This window comes from Schistocerca nitens, chromosome 1, assembly GCF_023898315.1.
Source record: "Schistocerca nitens isolate TAMUIC-IGC-003100 chromosome 1, iqSchNite1.1, whole genome shotgun sequence".
In the NCBI taxonomy this organism is placed as follows: domain Eukaryota; kingdom Metazoa; phylum Arthropoda; class Insecta; order Orthoptera; family Acrididae; genus Schistocerca; species Schistocerca nitens.
In genome coordinates, this window is record NC_064614.1 from 893,472,335 (window position 1) to 893,494,797 (window position 22,463).

At 39.0% G+C, this 22,463-nt stretch overlaps 1 protein-coding gene across 5 annotated transcripts in view; it reads left to right on the forward strand.

The window, feature by feature from the left end:
* The window catches only part of LOC126192013 (unconventional myosin IC), a 431,394-nt gene that overhangs the window by 405,637 nt on the left and 3,294 nt on the right, over positions 1-22,463 (forward strand). For all 5 annotated transcript variants that reach the window (XM_049932574.1, XM_049932572.1, XM_049932575.1 and 2 more), the window contains 2 exons: positions 5,695-5,795; positions 19,503-19,602. In XM_049932574.1, the coding sequence (XP_049788531.1) occupies positions 5,695-5,795; positions 19,503-19,602 (201 nt within the window). The remainder of the gene's footprint in view (positions 1-5,694; positions 5,796-19,502; positions 19,603-22,463) is intronic.

Sequence of the window (22,463 nt, forward strand, 5' to 3'; positions counted from 1 at the left end):
TTCACTAAGCACAGAGTTTCTGCCACTATTATCTGTTGTTGTGGCTGTGTAGTTTTCAACATCAAAAATCTGTCAGTAATACTCTAAATAACCCAATATATAGCAATTCTCAGTTGGAAATGCTTTTAAAATCGCCACCACCACATTTTGCTGTTTTCAAACGACAAGCTGTAGATTGTGTAGTAGATCTAAAGATACCAGCATAAACAACCAATAGCTTTGTATGAGGTATGTAAACAAATGTATACATCCACTCTATTTCCAAATTTACTATAAAATTAGAATCTTTAGACATGCGATAAATGAAAAACATGGAATGCCTCACATCAGCGGTGTGTGTCTCAACTCTGTACTATATGCAAACTAATGAAAAATATTTGACAACAATCACTCATTTTACAAATTTACATTTTCTCGTACCAAAAGTTTCTTAAGAGGTCAACATTAAAAACAATTTTGCAGAAAGAAAATAAACATATAACTCCACTGACAATAATACGAAAAAACATGTCTGGGTGAAAACAAAACTACAAAAGTGTCTTGTATATGAGAAAACTGCTCTCCTATCATTTTGACATACATGAAAGAGGATGAGTCTTTGTATGACTGAGGGTTAAATGGTTTTCAGTGAACAGTTTATAAATCTGTTTCTTTTTTTTCTTGGATTTGTCAGGTATGGATGTGTTTGCGCCCTTTATCAGTATACCAGACATTAACAAAGAATGCTCTGACGCTCCAGGCTAATCATTTTCATAGGTTAATAATAAGAGTGGGCCAAGCACTGAACCTTGCAACACACCATATTTAATATTTGCCCACTACGAATTTAGTCTTATTCCTGTTGTGTCATGTGACCCTCTATTTCATATTGTCAAAGACTCGATTACTGGAAGGGATGCTTTAGCATTAGTTTCTCAAGTAGATTTTTCTTATGTATGCAGTCAGAGTCCTTGGCAATATCACAGAAAAGCTAAACAGAATATTTTTTCTTGTTTATCTCAACCAGAACCGATTCAGTAAGATCATATATTGTTATATACCAATGTTGGGCTGGTGCCTGCTTTCGTGCAGCATGATCAGCCCCAGTTGAACCTCTCTGTCAGGAGGGTAAATATGGAGTTGGATCAGTTGCGTAGGGCGGCCACTCTGTCAGACATTGTATTGATTCCTGTTTGTTGAGGCTATTGATAGGGGGGATTTCACAAGGTGTGGCCTACACCTCAATAGGAAAAGGAAGGGTAAAGTGTCAGGGTTGTTAGTGAAATCCATAAGGGGGGACACTAGTACTCATGGATGTACCTCAGTTTTAGACTAATATCAGTGTCCAATGAGAAGTTCAGGCAGGCAGGTGCTAAAGAAGTCCAAAACTCACAAGATTCTCACAAAAGTAAAGTAAATAATAGTGTTACCATACTTAACCAAAATATTGGCAGATTAAAGAAAAAAGTAGATTCTCACAAAAATATAGTAAAAAAGTGACCATTTTTCACCAAAATATTCTGGGATGGAAGAATAAAGTAGATGAGCACCTGGTTTGTTTGGATGACATTGAATCTGATAATGTAATAGATATACTATGCCTGTCTGAGCATCACATTGTGTCTGATATGGAAAAGGTAAATATCAGTGGTTATAAACTAGCTGCACAAATGAGTAGAGAGAATAAGGTGGGAGGAGGAGTTGGCATATATGTCAAAAATTATCAATGTGTAAAAAGCTTTGATACAAAAAAAAGTTTTGTCTAGAGCAAAATATAGAAGTATGTGCCTGTCAACTTAAACTGAAGGAGGGCTCTTTCATAATTGTAACAGTATATATGTCCCCTTCAGGAAACTCATTTATTCCTGGAAAACTTGGATGCTTTGTTGCACTATCTGTCAGATAGGGGAAAGCAAATTATTATTTGTGGGGACTTCAATGTTGATTCACTGAAAGAGTGTAATAGGAGGAATTACCTGGATGTGTTGCTCGGTTCTTTCAATTTAACATATCTGTCATTGATTTTCCTTCTCAGATAGTAAAGGACAGCAGCACATTGATAGATAACACTTTTATAGACCAAGATAAGTTTAAAAACATAAATTCTTGTCCTGTTGAGAATGGCCTTTCTGATCATGGTGCTCAGCTAGTTACAGTATATGACATAGCTCCATTCAGTAATTCAAAACTACCCTCCAAAGTTGTGTGTTCAATTAATGACTCAACAATTAGAAATTTCAGGGAAAATCTTCAGCAGTTAGACTGGGATGAGGTGTACAAGGAACCCAATGCTAATTTAAAATATAACTTATTTCATGATACACTTGTAAGAGAATTTGAAAACTGTTTCCCCAAGAAAGTAGTTAAATCTAATTATAAGAAACCACACAAAAAACCTTGGCTTACTAAAGGAATAAAAATATCTTGTAACCACAAACGGGAACTGTATCTAACAACAAGAAAGAGTAATGACCCAGAAACGGCCAAATATTATAAAAACTGTGCTACATTAAGAAAGGTTATTAAAAAGTCCAGAAGCATGTGCATCATGTCTGAGATTAATACCTCTGATAACAAAATCAAAACAATTTGGAATATTATTACAAGGGAGACAGGGCAACCAAGAGTACAGGATAATGGCATTACCATCAAAGCGAATGGAAACTTGATGAACAAGCTGGAAGTCAAAAACATTTTTAATAATCATTTTTTTAAATGTTGTAGAGAAAATAGAATCTAATTGTTCATTAGAAGAAGCAAGGCAGTTAATGGAAGAGGCCTTACCCACACAATTTGATACAATTGAAATTCCACCCACCTCTCCTTCTGAAATTAGGAAGATAATAAACTCTCTCAAGAATAAAAGCTCACATGGAATTGATGGCATTTCCAGCAGGATAATAAAAGCTTGTTCCCAAGAGATAAATGGGATTCTTAGCTGCATATGTAATAACTCACTGAAGCAGGGTATTTTTCCCAGATAGACTGAAGTATGCCATTCTTAAACTACCGCATAAAAAGGGGGATACGTCTGATGTCAACAACAACCGCCCAATCTCTCTTCTGACTGCCTTATCCAAAATTCTTGAAAAAGTAATGTATTGCACAGTAGCTTCACACCTTTGTAAAAATAAAGTTTTAACAAAAAGTCAGTTTGATTTCCAGAAAGGTTTTTCAATGGAAAATGCTGTATATGCTTTTACTAATGAAATATTAAATGCTCTGAGTAACCGGAAGTCACCCGTGGGGATTTTTTGTGATCTCTCAAAAGCTTTTCATTGTGTAAATCATGGAATACTTCTAGATAAGCTCAAGTACTGTGGTGAATGGGACAGCGCTCAAATGGTTTAAATATTATCTAACTGGAAGAGTGTAGAAAGTTGAAATAAACAGTTAACATAATATGCAAAAAAACAGGTGATTTCTCAACCTGGGGAACAATCAAGAATGGGATGCTGCAAGGTTCGGTCTTGGGTCCTCTGCTGTTCTTAATATATATTAATGACTTACCATTCTATATTCACGAAGATGCAAAGCTGGTACTTTTTGCCAATGATACAAGTATAACAATCACACCCAACAGACAAGAATTAACTGATGAAACTGTAAACAATGTTTTTCAGAAAATCATTTCATGGTTCTCTGCAAATGGGCTCTCATTAACTTTGACAAAACACAATATGTACAGTTCCACACAGTAAATAGAATGACACCATTGATAAATATAGACTTCGAACAGAAATTGGTGGCTAAGGTAGAATATTCAAAATTTCTAGGTATATGCATTGATGAGGGGTTGAACTAGAAAGAATACACTGAAGATCTGCTGAAACGTTTGAGTTCAACTACTTATGCTATTAGGGTCATTGCAAATTTTGGCAACACACATCTCAGTAAATTAGCTTACCAAGCCTATTTTCATTCTCTGCTTTCGTATGGCATTATATTTTGGGGTAACTCATCATTGAGTAAAAGAGTGTTCATTGCACAAAAGTGTGTAATCAGAATAATTGCTGGACCTCATCCAAGATCATACTGCAGACACTTATTTAAAGAGCTAGGGATCTTCACTGTAGCCTCACATTATATATATTCACTTATGAAATTTGTTATTAACAATCCGAACGAATTCAAAAGTAATAGCAGTGTACATGACTAAAACACTAGGAGAAAGGATGATTTCACTACTCAAGGTTAAATCTAACTTTGGCTCAGAAGGGGTAAATTACGCTGCCACAAAAGTCTTTGGTCACTTACCTAATAGCATCAAAAGTCTGACAGATAGCCATATAGAATTTACATTTAAAAGGAAATTAACTCATACTCATTAGATGAATTTTTGGATATAGCAAGTGGGTAATTATTAATCCCCCCCAGACACACACAAAGTAAAATTAAGTGTCATGTTATATTTTGTGTAATGTAATATCTTGTTCAAAAGATAAGCCTTTACAGGAACTAAATGGAACCTGTGTTACTAGATTATTTTCAGAAACAATTTGAGAGCACAGAAAGGGGGGAGATGAGTGCCTCTTACATTTGTAAATATTTAATTAAAAAACTCATTATTATATGAAGCAGAAATGCCCAAACATAAATTAATAAATGAGTTGACACATCAAAAATAATTCTGGCATACTGGAGAATGAGTGTTGAACTGAAACAAAGGGAAATAAAATTGCAGCTTGTAACAACAGAGTACAGTACTTAAGAAAGCATATGAAAAGAGTTGTTGTATTTTTAGTGTTTATTTATTCAAAATTGTATCCATATGAGATGATACCTTGCTTGGCAATAGGTTTTCATCATTCTGGATATTTTCAATCAAATTGAATCTTGAATCATTCAAGTTAATTTTTAGTTTTTGGAAGAGGAAATAGTCTAGAGCTGACAAACATGGTTAATAGGATATGTAGGCAATGTTCAGAGTAGATTTTCAGCAACAGACCCTGGTAACTTATTGATGCTAAATGAGCCAGGGCATTTTCATATAGGAGAGAGAAGTCATGAAAGGTCAAGGCATTAGCATTCAAGTTAGCAAGTGCTATTAATTTCTGATAGAGTACATTATTTACTATCCTACTTGAAAACACCAATTCTTTGGTTATTATGCCATTGCCATTGATGGAAATTAACATTGTTTTCATCCATGATAGTGGAAAGCCCATTTTTTGGGCTCAAAAATGTTTCACTGGCCTATTCAAAACTTGCATTTTGTTACAAGTTTATAGAGAAAACACCAAGTGTAAGCCACCATTAATCAGATTGATAAGTGTTCTTGACACAGTCGATTGCGAATAACAAGCCTTGCCCATTTGCTCTCTTGCCAAAGCTTGTGTGGAAAAGTCTGTCGTTCAGCATCTCTTCCATGATAGATGTGCAGACTACAGCTTCACAAATATTTTGCATTTCTTCTATCATCCAAAACACAACTTTTTGATTGTCTTTAACGATTTTAGTGAAAAAAATTTGCACCACCCAAAATCAGTTGTGCAAGTTACCACTGACCGCAACACTCCTTAAGCTGCAGACTGGCGTATCCCCTTGTGCCTCCATTTCCTTTCTTTCTTTCTTTCTTTCTTTCTTTCTTTCTTTCCCATTCTTCTGTGAACAGCATGTAGTGACTGAATAGCTATCAGTATACAGGAACAGAGAAGATACTCAATAGATTTTTGTATTTAATGATCTAATTATGTAATTTTGATTTTATTATAGGGGGATTTGATACTAGAAGCAGAACCTGTAATTGAAGCTGTGACAAAGATAGTGGATATTACCAAGAAACCACAATTGATAAAGATTTTGGAGGCTGACACGTAAGTTACATGTAGCTTGCTGAGTTGTTGTTTTATGTTTACTTTATAATCTCTAATGGGCCTTAGTATTAATAATTTGGCAGGCAGTCTTTGTCGTAATCTCAAATTTATCTCATGTGATAGTTTTCTGTTGAAAAGTCAATCAAGAACACACTATATCACAAATATACAATCTGATAATAGGCCTGGCAAATTTACGACATTTAAAAGTTTGTGATTGGGTTGCCATAATATCCTTATATTACAAGTAGAATCAATAAAAACTTGAACCATTCACTTCTTGCAAATACTAATGAACAGTATTAATGAAAAAAATAAGAGTACATGGAATATCAGAGCACTTTTGTCATGGGATTGAAGAGCTCCTAGCAAATAGAACACAGCATGACATTGTTAATGGAGGCACGTCATCAGTTGTAAAAGTAATTTTGGGTGTACCCCAAGAGAGTGTTTTAGGACTATTATTGTTTTGATTATGTATATGACTTGAGAATATAATATTGGAAGATGTTCTGTGTGCATAACAGCCTCATCTGTGAAGTCGCAAGTCTAGAAAACTGTAGCAAAATATGGGAATACCATCAGACAATTGACAGTTGGTGCAGGGATTGTCAGTTAAATTGCAGCATAAACAAATTCACATAAGTAGGCAGAAACACCATTTCTGAGTGATTATGCTGCAGCTAAACAACCACTGGAAGCAGTGACACCCATTAAGTATCTGGGAGTATGAATATGTGGAATGATTTACAAGGGTGGTTTGGTAAGTCTGGTAAATTTGTGTGAAAGAATGGAACATTTTCGTTGCACCTTCATGAGTGACAAGCTTGATTAGTCCAAGAATAGTATAAAGAATTTCAATGATGTACAGTGTATAGTTCATTATTGACAGCTGTCTGAATTGGTCAGTGTATAGATTACTCTGCACCATCATTGAAGACCAATTACTTTTGGATTGATGAATTTAAACATTGTTAGACAAGCAGCGAAGACAAAGTGCACTCTGGCTGCCCAGTTAGCATCACCCCAAAGGAAACCACTGACAGAATACATGGTATGGTAATGCAAGACTGCCAGACAAAAATTTGTGGGATTGCTGAGACTGTAGGCATCGCAACTGAGTGAGTGCGTAATGTTTAATGTTCTGCACAGAGAACTGGCTATGAAGAAGCTGTGTGCGAGGTGAGTCAACCAAATGTGCATCTGGCACAACATTTCAACATAGTGTCTGGTGATGTTAAATCACAGAGTTTTTGTGCCAATTTGTGACTGTTGATGAAACCTGGATTCATCATTACACACCAGAGTGAAAACAACAATCAAAACAATAAACAAAGGTTGGGGAAAGTGCACCAAAGAAGGCAAAGACCATTCTGTCAGCTGGTAATGTGATGGCCACTATTGCTTGGAATTCCCAAGGAATAATCTTCATAGGTTGCTTGGGAAAAATCAGAACCATAATTTGACTCTACTGTGCTGCATTGTTGGAGCATTTGGAACTTGCGTTGGCTGAGAAAAAGACCAAGGTTAGCACATGAAAAAAGTTCTGTTTCACTAGGATCATGCACCTTCCTAAAAATCATGATGAACTTGGTGAAAGTGCATGAAATGATCTTTATAATGGTTCATCATCCACCCTTTCACCAGGTTTAGCCCTAAGTGACTTCTTCCTGTCCCATAACTTGAAACTGTGTCTTGCTGGGAAGGAAGTTTCATCAAATGAGGAAGAGATAGTAGCAGTCAGTGAGTATTTTTCAGAGTTTGACAGAACCTATTTTTCCGATGGGATGAAAAAGGTGGAGGTTCACTGGATCAATTGTACATCCATCAAAGGAGACTGTCAAGAAGTTTACAAAACAAATATTTTTTTCTTGCTTTTTTACCAGCCTTACAAAACCACCCTCATAAGGTGGAATGATCATATAAAATTAATCATAGCAAAGGTAGATGCCAGACAGTTTTATTGGAAGGATCATCAGTAAGTGCATTCCACCCTCTAAGGAGATAGCCTACAAAACTCTTATTTGACAGGTACTTTAATATTGCTCATTAGTCTGTGACCCTTTACAGACAGGATTAATAGAATAAATAGTGAAGATATGAAGAATAGGAACATATAAACGCAAAAGCTTCACAGAGATATTCATCCAACTCCAGAGGCAGATGATACAAGATAGGTGTTGTACACTAGTGTCATTTACTGTCAGAATCGGAGTGCATACATTCCTAGATATACAGCTTCTTCATTGAAATGATCATGACGGTAAAAATTAGAGAGATTTGATCACACACAGAAGTCTGGCAACTATCATTCTCGGTACACAAGTACCCTCTGCCACACACACCATAAGGTACCTTGTGGAGTGTAGATGTAGAGAAGGCACTGAGCATCCCGGGCAAGCACAACAAAAAAGAATATTTAGAAATATTAAGCTTACGGACAAAATCCTGCCTCAGAAATAGAACTCTCTGTCATCGACACAGCAAAAACTTGCTACTATTTTCTTTACTATTTCTAGCATTCTTTTTTGTTGTTCCTTTCTGCAACTCAACACCTTCTCTATATGCAAGTAGCAATCTATCCTCCCTGTATTGGTATTCATCCTGCACTTTTCGTAACAACAGGCAGATTTTGGTTCATAGTGTTACTGCAAAAGTCTCACCTGTTTGTAAGAGGCAGCTGAGAAAACTAATTACACACTTTCTTGGGTGAGGCAGTATCAAACTGGTAATAGCTGAAATTTACGAAAGTGTACAGTGTGAATGGTCATTCAGTTGTTGAAATCATGCAAACATTTGAGAGCATACCATAAAGTAGATACTTGATTATCTGAAAGTATTCGTGACATTACCAGGCACTTGAAGAAAATGTATTATTTATTACAAATTAAATATATGTGTGTCATAAAAAAACTAATTTTTGATTTAGCTGCAATATGTGCATCACATTTCAGTTGTTTGTTACCTAAATGAACAGTTTATATCTTTGATCATGTTCGGTCACAATCAACTAACTGCTTGTGGCCCGATTCAGTGAATGTGATAATTTATTAGAAGCTGTTCATATAGTTTCTTAAAATATTTTTTTTTACTTTTACTTGCTGTCAATTTTTCTGGCATGTGTCAATAACATTGCTCTCCTAAATGCATGTGCAGTCTCTTGGCCTTCATCCTTGCACTTCCTCGCAACTTCTTTATTTATTATTTTCTTTGGATTGCAGTCGTGATATTGGTGGTACCATAGTTTTTACTTCAATACTTAAAATGAATTAAAATGAGCTTAAACTGTTTGACATTTTCAAATTTTTGATCAGAAACGAGTGTAATGCAGTTTCTGTCAGGCACAGTGATAAGTCACATTGCTTGGAACAAAGTTCCTGTCGCAAGGCTACTAATGGATAAAAATTAAGGTTATGAGACTTAAGACCTCCAAGCAAATTGAATTTATTATACCATTGTCAAAGGGAAGATATTCTCAAATAAATATGTACTTACATGTATTGCAAGGAAGAACTATAGATTTGTTATTGGTCACCATATGCAGTAGAACCTCAATTATCTAATTAAGCTAGGGCCCAAACAACATAAATAATATATAAATAAAATATAAAATGCATCTCAGAGGAACTTTGTATTTGAAACATGAAACCTTAATCGTGTGAAAGAATTAATATGTATGTGTTTGTACATGTACTAGTAATGATTGTGGGCAATTGGTACATATGGCATTATAAACAGAAGTTGAAAAACTTTTGGCGAGTCAAGAAAGACAATTATTGGGCTTTAAAGAACTTACTGTTTCATTTTTCTTTCATTGAATGGGGCTGGGGCTCTGGAGACACAGGCTGTTCCCACAAATGCAAAGGCAGTTTCAAGTACTTCCAAATGCTCTGTTGATGAAGCCAGCTCCTCTGCAGCATATTTATCATCATTAGACTCTTGATAAAACCATTTTTATTAGCTTGTAATTCTGAAATTTGAATTTCACATTGTTACCAGACTCATACATTGACATCTTTGTGAGTAATGTCTTCCAGTTCAGTAAAATATTTTGATAAATTTGAAAGTTCACTGAAGAGCCAAAGAAACTCGTACAGCTGCCTAATATCATGTACGACCTCCGCGAGCATGCAGAAGTGCCACAACACGACATGGTGTGGACTCAACAAATGTCTGAAGTAGTGCTGGAGGGAACTAACACCATGAATCCTGCAGGGCTGTCCATAAATTCATGGGAGTATGAGGTGGTGGACATCTCTTCTGAACGGCACATTGCAGGCATCCCAAATATGCTCAGTAATGTTCATGTCTGGAAGTTTGGTGGCCAGTGGAAGTGTTTAAACTCAGAAGAGTGTGCCTGGAGCCACTCTGTAGCAATTCTGGACGTGAGGAGTGTCGCATGGACGTGAGGGGTGTCGCATGCTGGAATTGTCCAAGTCCGTCGAAATGCACAATGGACATGAATGGATGCAGGGGATCAGACACAATGCTTATGTATGTGTCAACTGTCAGAATTGTATCTAGATGTATCAGAGGTCCCATATCACTCCAACTGCACATGCCCCACGCCATTACAGAGCCTCCACCAGCTCGAACAGTCCCCTGCTGACATGCTGGGTCCATGGATTCATGAGGCTGTCTCCATACTTGTACAGGTCCATCCGCTCAATACAATATGAAATGAGTCTCATCTGACCAGGCAACAAGTTTCCAGTCATCAACAGTCCAATGTATTTATGTTCCTGCCTTAGAATTTAACAATATTATGAAAAGGATAGATTGCTACTCACTGTAAAGATAACTTGTTGAGTTGTAGGCAGGCACAACCAAAAAGACTTTCAGCCAAAACTGTCTTCAGGAAGAAAAACAGAAACACGCACACATTCACACAAGCAAGCACACCTTACACACTCATGACCACATCTTCGTCCAGAATGATCACATCTTTGGTGAGAATTCACTGTGTCATGGCAATCGTAAGCAGCACCAATCCAGAGTGGGACAAGGAAGGGGGAGGTATAGCAGGGTATAGACGGGCAGTGAGTAATCAGTGCTGCCTGGGGAGGGGGTGGGGAGGGGTAGGCTGAGAATAAATCCCATCCATGCAGTTAAAAAATGCTGGTGGTGGAGGGGAGAATCCAGATGTCCCGGGTTGTGGAGCAGCCAATTAAATCAAGCCTGTTACATTCAGCTGCATTTTGTGCCGCAGGGTGCTTCACTTTGCCCTTGGCCACAGTTGTGACAGTGTCCAGTCATCCTAGGTGACAGCTGGTTGGTAGTTGTACCAGTATGCAGAGTTGCACAGGGATTGCAGCACGAATGGTATATAACAAGGTTACATTCATAAATGGCCTGGTGTCTGATAGGGTAGGATAAGCCTGTGGCAAGACTAGCGGATGGGAACTGCTGGGTGAGTGGATTGAACAGATATTGCATCTGGGTCTTCTACAGGGATATGATGCCTGTGGTGATTGGAATAGGGATGGACTAGAATGTTGTGGAAGTTGGGTGGGCGATGGAACACAACTTAAAGGAGGGATGGGGAGGATCTTGGGTAAGGTGTCCCTCATTTCAGGCATAATTATAGATAATGAAGGCCATATTGAAGGATATGGTTATATTGTTATAGTCAGGTGTGGTATTGGATTATGCAGAAGGTGCTCCTTTGCAACTCATTCTCAAGGATGAGGGGAGGATTGAGAGGTGTAAGGGGCAAGTGAAGCTGACGGGAGAGAAGGTTTTGAGGTTATGAAGGAATGAGGATAGGTTGTCTTGGCCCAGAGTCCAGATCACAAAGTTATCATCAGTGAAACTGAACTAGACCAAAGGTTTGGGGTTTCGGGAGGTAAGAAGGTTTCTCTAGATGGCCCATAAACAGGTTGGCATAGAAGAGTGCTATGCAGGTGCCAAGAGCTGCACCACAGATTTGTTTTTATACCTTTCTTTCAAAGGAGAGGTAGTTATGTGTAAGGATAAAGCTGGTAAGGTGTATGAGTAATGAGTTGTGGGTCTGGAGTCATAAGGACATTGGGAGAGGTAGGTAGTGTTCAGTAGCAGCGAGACAATGAGCATGAGGCATGTTGGTGTGTAGGGAAGAGGCATCAACAGTGATGAGTAGGAATCTAGGAGATACATTGGTGGGGATGGTGGCGAGTCAATGGAGGAGGTGGTTGGTATCTTTGCTGTATTTGTGGGGCAGGGCAGGGGAGCTGTATTTCGGGCAATTGGCTGGAGGAGTTCAACAGTGAGGGCTGAAATTCTTTCAGTGGGAGCACAATAACTATTTTCAATGGGGAGCATCCAGCATAATTGGGTTTTTGGATTGTAAGGAGGATGTGGAACGTGGGTTGCAAGGTATGATAGGGATGAGGAAGGAAATGGAATCAGGCAAGAGGTTCTGAGAAGGTCCTAAGGCTTACGCAGGGACTTGAGTTTATGGTGGACTTTTGGAGTGGGATCACATTGGCATAGTTTATAAGTGAAGGAGTCAACCATCACATTTCTTAAATTGAATCCTTTGCACTCCAGCACAAGCAAGAGTATTCTAAACACCATCTGTGTAAATTATCCAGCCTGCTGACACCTCACTGTGCATTGGGGCACCACTATTGAGCCCCTAGTATACAATATTCCTCCTCTTCAACCCCTAATAGTAGCCAGACCCAACCTAGCTGACTTTTTGGCATAGCACATCTACCAGAACTCCCTGCCAACACTCCACTAAATCCAGAGCCAAAACTATCCCAGAACACTGTTAACCTTTCCCCACAGAAATTTAGCTATGTTGGGCTGGTCAAAGACTTACTTTCCTTCTCCCAATCCCTGCAATGGAAACACTTCTTCTCCACCAATCACTCCAACTAAAGCCAACCTAATCCCAATATTGAATCCTGTGTCTCCCACTTGGTACCACCATCTAACCATGATACTCCCCCTTCCAACCTAATGACCTCCAGGTCACCTTCCAGGAATTATTTACTGCCAACATGGTCTCACCATCCTTTGCCAGATCCCTTCCTAAAAAACCCAACCTTTTAGCGGAAGAAAGGACTGTTGTACACGGCATCAAAATGGATTCTGACCTAATTATCCTAACTGGAGACAAAGGTTCCAGCACTATTACAAATCACAGTGACTACTTGGTGGAAGGCCTCCTCCATCTAGAAACTGTGTCAAAGTGATCCCATTCCTGAAGTCCAACATAGCTTCCAATCTCTGCTTAAAGCCATAGGCCCTTCCCAGAATGTCTCCCCTGAATCCATTTCCCTCCTCACTCATACGACATACTGCATACCCACCTTCTACATGCTTCCCAAAATCTACAAACCCAACAATGCTGGATGCCCCCCCCACCCCCCACCCCCAACCCCATTGAAAATAATTATAATATTCCCACTGAAAGAATTACAGCCTCATCGACCAACACTTCCAACTAGTTGCCCAAAAATATAATCTCCCACACCAAAGATACCAACCACTTCCTTCTCCGACTCTCCACTATCCCCACCCTTTTACCTCCTTTTTTGCTACTCATCACTGTTGACACCACTTCCCTATACACTAAATCCCCCTCATACCCATGGTCTTCAGCCACTGTGGCTGAGTGGGGTTCTAATCGCTTCAGTCCGGAACCGCACTGCTGCTATGGTCGCAGGTTTGAATCCTGCCTTGGGCATGGATGTGTGTGATGTCCTTAGGTTAGTTAGGTTTAAGGAGTTCTAAGTTCTAGGGGATTGATGATCTCAGATGTTAAGTCTCATAGTGCTTAGAGACATTTTGCCCATGGTCCTGCCGTTACTGAACACTACCTCCCCCAACGTCCTACAGACTCCAAACCCTCTACCTCATTCACCGTACTAGCTTTATCCTGACATACAACTACTTCTGGTTTGAAGGGGAGGTATAAAAACAAATCCACAGCACAGCCACGGGCATCCACATGGCACCCTTCTATGCCACCCTGTTTATGGGACATCTAAAGGAAAGCTGCCTAGCCTCCCAAATCCCCAAACACTTGGTCTGTTTCAGGTTCACTGATGAGATAGTCATGATCTGAACTCAAGGCCAAGATACCCTATCATCATGTCTTCAAAACCTCAACACCTTCTCTCCTATCTGCTTCACATGTCCTCGTCAACCCAGTGTGCCACCTTCAATGGATGTGGGCCTCCACTCTGATGGCTCCATCCATACCTCTGAAAAATTAAACCCACCAATCTCCAGCAGTACGTATCTTGCCCAGAAAACTGAACATCTCACAAAGGTCTTCACAGACAGGCACTATCTCCTAGACCTAGTTTACAGACAGATTTCCTATGCCATATTCCAATTGATGGAAGGAGAAAATATAAAAATGCAGTAAGTGAAGCAGGCAAAAAGGAATACAAACGTCTCAGAAATGAGATTGACAGGAAGTGCAAAATGACTAAGCATAGATGTCTAGAGGACAAATTTAAGGATGTAGAGCGATATATCACTAGGTAAGATAGATACTGCCTACAGGAAAATTAAAGAGACCTTTGGAGAACAGAGAACCACTTGTATGAATGTCAAGAGCTTGGATGGAGAACCAGTTTTGAGCAAAGAAGGGAAAGCAGAAAGGTGGAAGGAGTACATAGAGGGTCTACAGAAGGGTGATGCACTCAAGGGCAATATTATGGAAATAGAGGATGACATAGATGAAGATGAAATGGGAGATATGATACTGCGTGATGAGTTTGACAGAGCACTGAAAGGCTTGAATCAAAACAAGGCCCCGGGAGTAGACAACATTCCATTAGAACTACTGATAGCCTTGGGGGAGCCAGCCCTGACAAAACTCTACCATCTAGTGAGCAAGATGTATGAGACAGGCAAAATACCTTCAGACTTAAAGAAGAATAGAATAATTCCAGTCCTAAAGGAAGCAGGTGTTGACAGGTGTGAAAATTACTGAACTATCAGTTTAATAAGTCATGGCTGCAAAATACTGACACGAATTCTTTACAGACAAATGGAAAAACTGACGGAAGCCGACCTTGGGGAAGACCAGTTTGGATTCCGTAGAAATGTTGGAACATGGGAGGCAATACTGACCCTTTGACTAACCTTAGAAGATAGATCAAGGAAAGGCAAACCTATGTTTCTAGCATTTGTAGACTTGGAGAAAGCTTTTGACAATGTTGACTGGAATCCCTCTTTCAAATTGTGAAGAAACACGGGCTATTTACAATTTGTACAGAACCAGATAGTAGTTATAAGAGTCAAGGGGCATGAAAGGGAAACAGTGGTCAGGAAGGAAATCTGTATACTGAGCAAGCAGTAAAGGAAACAAAAGAAAAATTTGGAGTAGGAATTAAAATCCATAGGGAAGAAATAGAAACCTTGAGGTTTGCCCATGACATTATAATTCTGTCAGAGACAGCAAAGGACGTGGAAGAGCAGCTGAACAGAATGGACAGTGTCTTGAAAGGAGGATATAAGATGAACATCAACAAAAGCAAAACAAGGATAATGGAATGTAGTCAAATCAGGTGATGCTGAGTGAATTAGATTAGGAAATGAGACTCTTAAAGTAGTAGATGCGTTTTGCTATTTTGGGAGCAAAATAACTGATGATGGTTGAAGGAGAGAAGATATAAAATGTAGAGTGGCAATGGCAAGGAAAGCGCTTCTGAAGAAGAGAATTTTGTTAACATCGAGTACAGATTTAACTGAAAGTAAGTCTTTTCTGTAAGTGTCTGTATGAAGTGCTGCCACATTCGAAGGGAAACATGGACGATAAATAGTTTCAACAAGAAGAGAATAGAGGCTTTCGAAATGTGATGCTACAGAAGAATGCTGAAGATTAGATGGCTGGATCTTGTAACTAATGAACAGGTACTGCATTTGAAGAATTGGGGAGAAGAAGAATTTGTGGCACAAATTGACTAGAAGAAGGGATCGGTTCGTAGGACATGTTCTGAGTCATCAAGGGATCACCAATTTAGTATTGGAGGGCAGCGTGGAGGGTAAAAATCGGAGAGGGAGACAGAGAGATGAATACACTAAGCAGATTCAGAAGGATGTAGGATGCAGTAGGTACTTCGAGATGAAGCAGCTTGCACAGGATAGGATAGCATGGAGAGCTGCATCAAACCAGTCTCTGGACTGAAGACCACAACAACAACATTCCCATATATCTCCAATCCTCTCACCATCTCCAAGAACCAGCTGCAAAGGAGTGTCCCCAGTACCACCCCAGACTGGAACAACTGAACCATATCCTTCAACAACGCTTTGATTATCTATAATCAAGCCCTGAAATGAGGAATGTCCTACCCAACTCCCCCTTTAAGTGGTCCGTTGTTCACCCAACCTCAAAAACATCCTAGTACATCGCTATGCCACTCCCAAACTTTACCCCTTACCACAGGCAACATATCCCTGTGGAAAACAGAGATGTAAGACCTGCCCAATCCACCCACCCAGCTCTTCCTATTACACTCCTACCACAGGCTTATCCTGTCCGATCAGACATCAGGGCACCTGTGATAGCAGCCATGTCATATACCAATTCTGCAGCAATTATTGCACAGCTTTATGTATTGGTATGACTACCAACCAGCTGTCAACCATGATGAACGGTCACCGCTAAACTGTCGCCAAGAGCAAAGTGATCACCTTGTGGCATAACATGCTTGATTTCAATGGATGCTCCACAAGCCAGCCACCTGGATCCTCCCCTCCACCAGCAGTATTACTGAACTGCACAGAGAGGATTTATCCTTACAACAAATTATCCACTTTCAAAATCGTCTCTGTCTTAACCTACGGTACCCTACCATCACCACATCTTCCACCCAACAGTTTCCATCTGCTCTGTCCTATGACATCCTTTCAATTCATGTCTCCTCAGTCTCACTGTGTGCTGCTCTCTGCCAACACGTGCACCAGAATTTTCCCCTTTTCTGCTCCTCCCCTTTTCCGCTTCCTACGCCTGCCGAACTGCCTTCTGATGCTGCTTCTGGCAGCCTTGTCTTGCCACCTAGTTCCTGCATGCTCCATCAGGGGCAGTGCTGACTACTTGCCCCCACCACCCACACCCACACACCTATATCCTGCTTTCTCTCCCCATTCCCCACACCACTCCAGATTGATACCTTCGCACAGCACGACAATGTATTCTGGCAAAACCATCCAGTACATTGTTTTCCTTTCTGAAGCAGATTTTGGCTGAAAACTCGGTGTGTAACAGTCTTTTTATTGTACCTGTCCACAACTCTACATGTCATCTTTACAGTGAGTAGCAACCTATACTTTTCATAATGTTGATGATACTGCAACCTGGACTTCCCATTATTTTATTTTGTCTTGGAATTTAATCAAACATATAACATTCAGTAACACAAAATATGCTGTTGTGGTTTAGCAGCTTCTTCTTTCAACCCTTCAACTGCAGGTTTACTGTTATTCAGCAGATAATTGTTAAGGGTTAAAAAATCCCAAAAAGAAACTGAGATAATCTGAAGCAACACTGTATAAGTGAAAGCTCTACTGCATTTATGTTATTTGTTGGCAGTGTCAAAAAGATTCATTGGGTTGTTCATGGATACATCAGATTTTTAAATATGAAAAATCAGTGCTACTAAATTGCAGTGATGACAGGAAAACCTGCAGATGAACAAGATATCTTGCAAGATGTGCTGAACTCATATTAAACGTAACATATTGTGTAATATTGAGTTCAGGACAAAGAACTAAATATTAGTTGTACAAAAGCAAATACCAGATAGATTTATTGAATTGATACTAAGGAAATGTAATTCATTTGTCTATTACAAAATAGTTGTTCAACCTGTTCTTGAGTTATGCTCATCAATTTAGTATCCTTATAAGAGAGAATTAATATGGCAACTGAGGAAGATTCAAAGCAGAGTTTTGAGTCTGTCATGGAGATACTACAAGAGAAGCATATTGCTCAAATTCTGAGAGAGGATGTTTCAACAATAGCTGAACAATGTATTGCACTGAAGTGCCAAAGAAACTGGTACAGGCATGCGTATTCAAGTACAGAGATGCAAACAGGCAGAATACAGCGCTGTGATCGGCAACACCTATATAAGACAACAAGTGTCTGGTGCAGTTGTTAGATCAGTTACTGCTGCTACAGTGGCAGTTTATCGAGATTTATGTGAATTTGAATGTGGTGTTATAGTCGGTGCAAGAACGGTGTGACACAGCATATCTGAGGTATTGATGAAGTGGGGATTTTCCCATACGACCATTTCATGATTGTACTAGGAATATCAAGAATCCAGTAAAACATCTAATCTACAGCATCGCTGTGGCCAGAAAAAGATCCTGCAAGAATAGGACCAAAGACGACTGTAGAGAATCATTCAACATGATAGAAGTGCAGCCTTCCACAAATTGCTGCAGATATCTGGGCCATCAGCAAGTGTTAGCGTGCAAACCGTTCAATGAAACATCATCGATATGGGCTTTCGGAGTCGAAGGCCCACTCGTGTACCCTTGATGACTGCATGACACAAAGCTTTATGCCTTGCCTGGGCCCCTCAACACAGACATTGGACTGTTGATGGCTGGAAACATGTTGCCTAGCTGGACAAGCTTCATTTCAAATTGTATCGATAGGATGGACATGTACAGGTATGGAGTCAACCTCATGAATCCATGGACCCAGCAGGGGACTGTTCAAGCTGGTGGAGACTCTGTAATGGCATGGGGCATGTGCAGTTTGGGTGATATGGGACCTCTGATATGTCTAGATACAGCTCCAACAGTTGACACATATCTAAGCATCCTGTGAGATCACCTGCATCCATTCATGTCCATTGTGCATTCCAGTGGACTTGGACAATTCCAGCAGGACAATCTCTTCAGAGTTCAAACACTTCCACTGGCCACCAAACTTCCCAGACATGAACATTAATGAGCATATCTGTGATGCTTTGTAAGGTGCTGTTTAGAAGCACTCTTACAGATGTATGGACAGCCCTGCAGTATTCATGGTGTAAATTCCCTCCAGCATTACTTCAGACATTAGTTGAGTCCATGCCATGTGTGTTGTGGCAGTTCTGTGTGCTTGTGGGGCCCTACACAATATTAGGCAGATGTACCAGTTTCTTTGGCTCTTCAGTGTACTGGTATATCTGAGCATATATCTGGAACAGGTGACCATAATCGTAAACTTACGTAAATTATTTATGATGCTTACTGGCATTCGTTCTTCCCATGCAAAATTTGTAGAATGAACAGGAATACTGCATTGAAAAGCAGACAACTCTCTGCCACACATTTTAAGGTGGCTGACCAGGCACAGAAGGAAAAGAAATAATAAATTAATCTAGGCCTAGCTAAGGATTTGGAAGTGATAAAAAATGACTGAACTATGTAGTTTAATTCCAACAAAGCAAGATATTTGTTCTGCTTGAAGGTGGTTCTCTTTTCCTTAAAAGCTGATAATTGTCCTGGGTGCACAGTGTGGCCAAAATTTGGAAACAGTGTGTGTGTATGCGCTCTAAATACACAAAATTCACTTCTATAATTCAGCTTCCACACTGAATTGTTTAGTGTGTTGCATTCAGGGAGTTATCTTCCATGAGCTAGCTTGCATTTCATTTACTGTGTTACAATAAAATGTATTATGCTTTCCTTAGTATCAGTTTTTTTTAAATATTTGTGCCTCCACCAGAATTTCATATATATTTTTAAATTTTTTTAAAGGATATCACACAACCTGATTGGTGGCAAGCAAGGTGTTATTGATATTACAACAGGCCCTACACCAGCAATCAGCAAAGGAAAAAGTGGTCATCTTGTTGTGGTAAGTAAGACTGTTATAAAAGAAATTTGAAATTGCTCATACAAAATGAAAATACATTTTTTTTAGTTCAAGAATTGTGCATAATGAAACAAGTAGTCATTGTGTTAATGACCAAATATCAAATGAATTCATTTTATTTGGTGAACATACATATTTTCAGGTATTCAGAATGCTTTCCAATGATTCAGTCTACTCCGTTAGCCATAATTGCACTTTGCTTGTGATTCAGTTTTGTATATTCATATTTGCAACTCAACTTGTTGGCATTCTCTCTTGTATGGTGATGTACGTGTTGGTGTCCCTCACTTGTCATTCTTTTTCCCCTTAATTTGCCTTGTTTAACTACTTGATAAACTGCAAACATTTCCAAGCTCAGGTATAAATTCTGACCATAATTTCTTGCTTAGGAACTGCATATTAAAACTGAAAAAATTACAGAAAACTAAGAAATTAAGGTGGTGAGACCAGTGTGGGGTGACAGAATCATAAGATACAGAGTGTCCCAGAGAAAGCATTAGGCTGTTATGAACTGAAAGAGAGGAAAGGAATATGACAGAAGATGATTGGGTGGACTTGTGAGATGGTGTAGTAAGGCAGCAGGGTAACCTGTAAGCACAGATACAAAGGCCAGTAGAAACCTCTGGATAACATAGGAGATCAAGGAGGAGGAAAAATTATAAGAATGAAGTAGGAGAAAGGAAGCACATGTATTTAAAAAATTAGAATAGCAGAAAGTGCAAAATACTAAATCAGCAAAGGCTAGAGGACAAATGTAAAGCTGTAAAAGCATGCAGAGCTATGAAAAGATAGATGTTGCTTATAGGAGAATTAGAGAGACCTTTGGAGAAAAGTGAAGCAACTGTACAAATATCAAATAGCAAGCCAGTATTAAGCAAAGAAGGGAAGGCTAAGATGTGGAAGAAATACTTACAGGACCTACAGAAGGTAAACAAACTTATAGGAGAAGAAGAGGAAATAAATGAAGATGAGAAGGGAGTTGCGATATTACAAGAATAATTTGGTAGAGCTCTAAGAGACTTAGGTTAAACAAAGCACCTGGTGTGGATAGATCACCTTTGGGAGAATCACCCTTGATAAAACTATTCCATCTGGTGTCCAAGATAATATGAGGGAGGCAAATTACTTTCAGAATTGATAAATAACGTAATAATTCCAATTTCGAAGGCGGCCGATCCTTATATTACCATAACATCAGTTTAATAAGTCATGTCCATTAAATAGAAGGGTACTTCAAAAAGTAAGTTGCACATAATTAAGGCAGGCCAACTAATACTTATTGGAAGCTGCACACAGTAACCCAGCTGCTACTATTTTGCAGCATAGTCACCAAGTCTTCATTAGCAGTAAACAGAATATTCTACCAATTGTTCAATTCCTAGACAATAGTAATATGCTTGTTGGTCTTGGAGCCATTCAAGAACCACTGTGTGAATGTCTTCTTCTTTGGAAAATCTGTGATTGTTGCAAACTTTTCCTCAGTTGTCTTGATGCTGTTATCTGTGGTCATCGTTGATGGCCTTCCTTCCTGATTAGCATAACCCATGCCCTTGTAGCTTTGGTCAAATTGTTGGTGCCATTTCACTACATCTAGATGATGTATTGCATTTGGTGTGTATACCATTTGAATTTCACAGTGAATCTGTGAGTAATTTAGGTGTTTTGTCCACAAGAACTGTACTGTCCTACACATATCAACTCTGGAGTAAATTTCCAGTTGTGCCATTTCACTCCCGCAATGTGATGCGTCTGTTATCTATACTACAGCAGAAAAGAGAAAATATTTCTGATACCTCTACAAGAAATACGAAACTTTTACTCTTTTCTGACATTCCACCACACTTGTTGCACAATGGTCCTAAAGTGGGACAACATTTGTAACTTACTTTTTGAAGAATGAAGAGATGTGAAAGCCGACCCTGAGGAAGATAATTTTGGGATATGGAGAAATATAGGAAAGCGTGAGATAATACTGATCCTCCGACTTATCTTGGAAGATAGATTGGAGAAAGGCGAATCGAAATTTACAGCATTTGTAGGCTTAGAGAAAACTTTGAGATTGTAGATTGTCCTGCACTCTTTGAAATGGTAAAGGTAGCAGAGGTAAAATGCAGGAAGCCAGAGGTACTCTACAGTTGATAGAAACCAGCCTACATTTATGACAGTTAAAGGACATGATAGGGGGGCAATACTTGAGAAGGGAGTGAGACTGGGTGGTGGAAAAAAGAATTGAAGTTCAGGAATAATAGGTGAAAATCTTGTGATTTGCCAATGACATTGTAATTCACTGTTGGAAATGGTAAAGGACGAGGAGGAGCAGTTGAAAAAATTGGAGTGTCATGGGAGGAGTAAATAAAAGTAAGTTAGAGTAATAGAATGTAGTTGTTAAACTAGGCAGTGGTAAGAAAATTACTTTGAGAAATGATGGATTAGAAGTGATAGAAACCTGTTTGCTATTTGCGGATCAAAATAAAGAGGATATAAAATACAGACCGGCAATAGTAAGAAATGCTTTCATGAAAAATAGAAAGATGTTAACATTGAATATAAGGAAGTCATTTTGAAAATATATGTCTGTACTGTAGCTCGATAGGAAAGTGTAATGGGCAGAATATGCAATGTAGACAGAAGAGAATAGAAGATTTTGAAATGTGGTACTATACAAAAATGGTCAAATCAGATGGCTAATGAAGAGATATTAGATTGAGATGTGTGGAGAAAGCTTTATTCTGCAATTTGACTAAAAGAACATGTCTGTCAGTAGAGCAAATTCTGAGACATCAAGTGATCATCAGTTTGGCACAGGAGGTAAGTGGGGGGCATACTGCAGTAAACAGATTGAA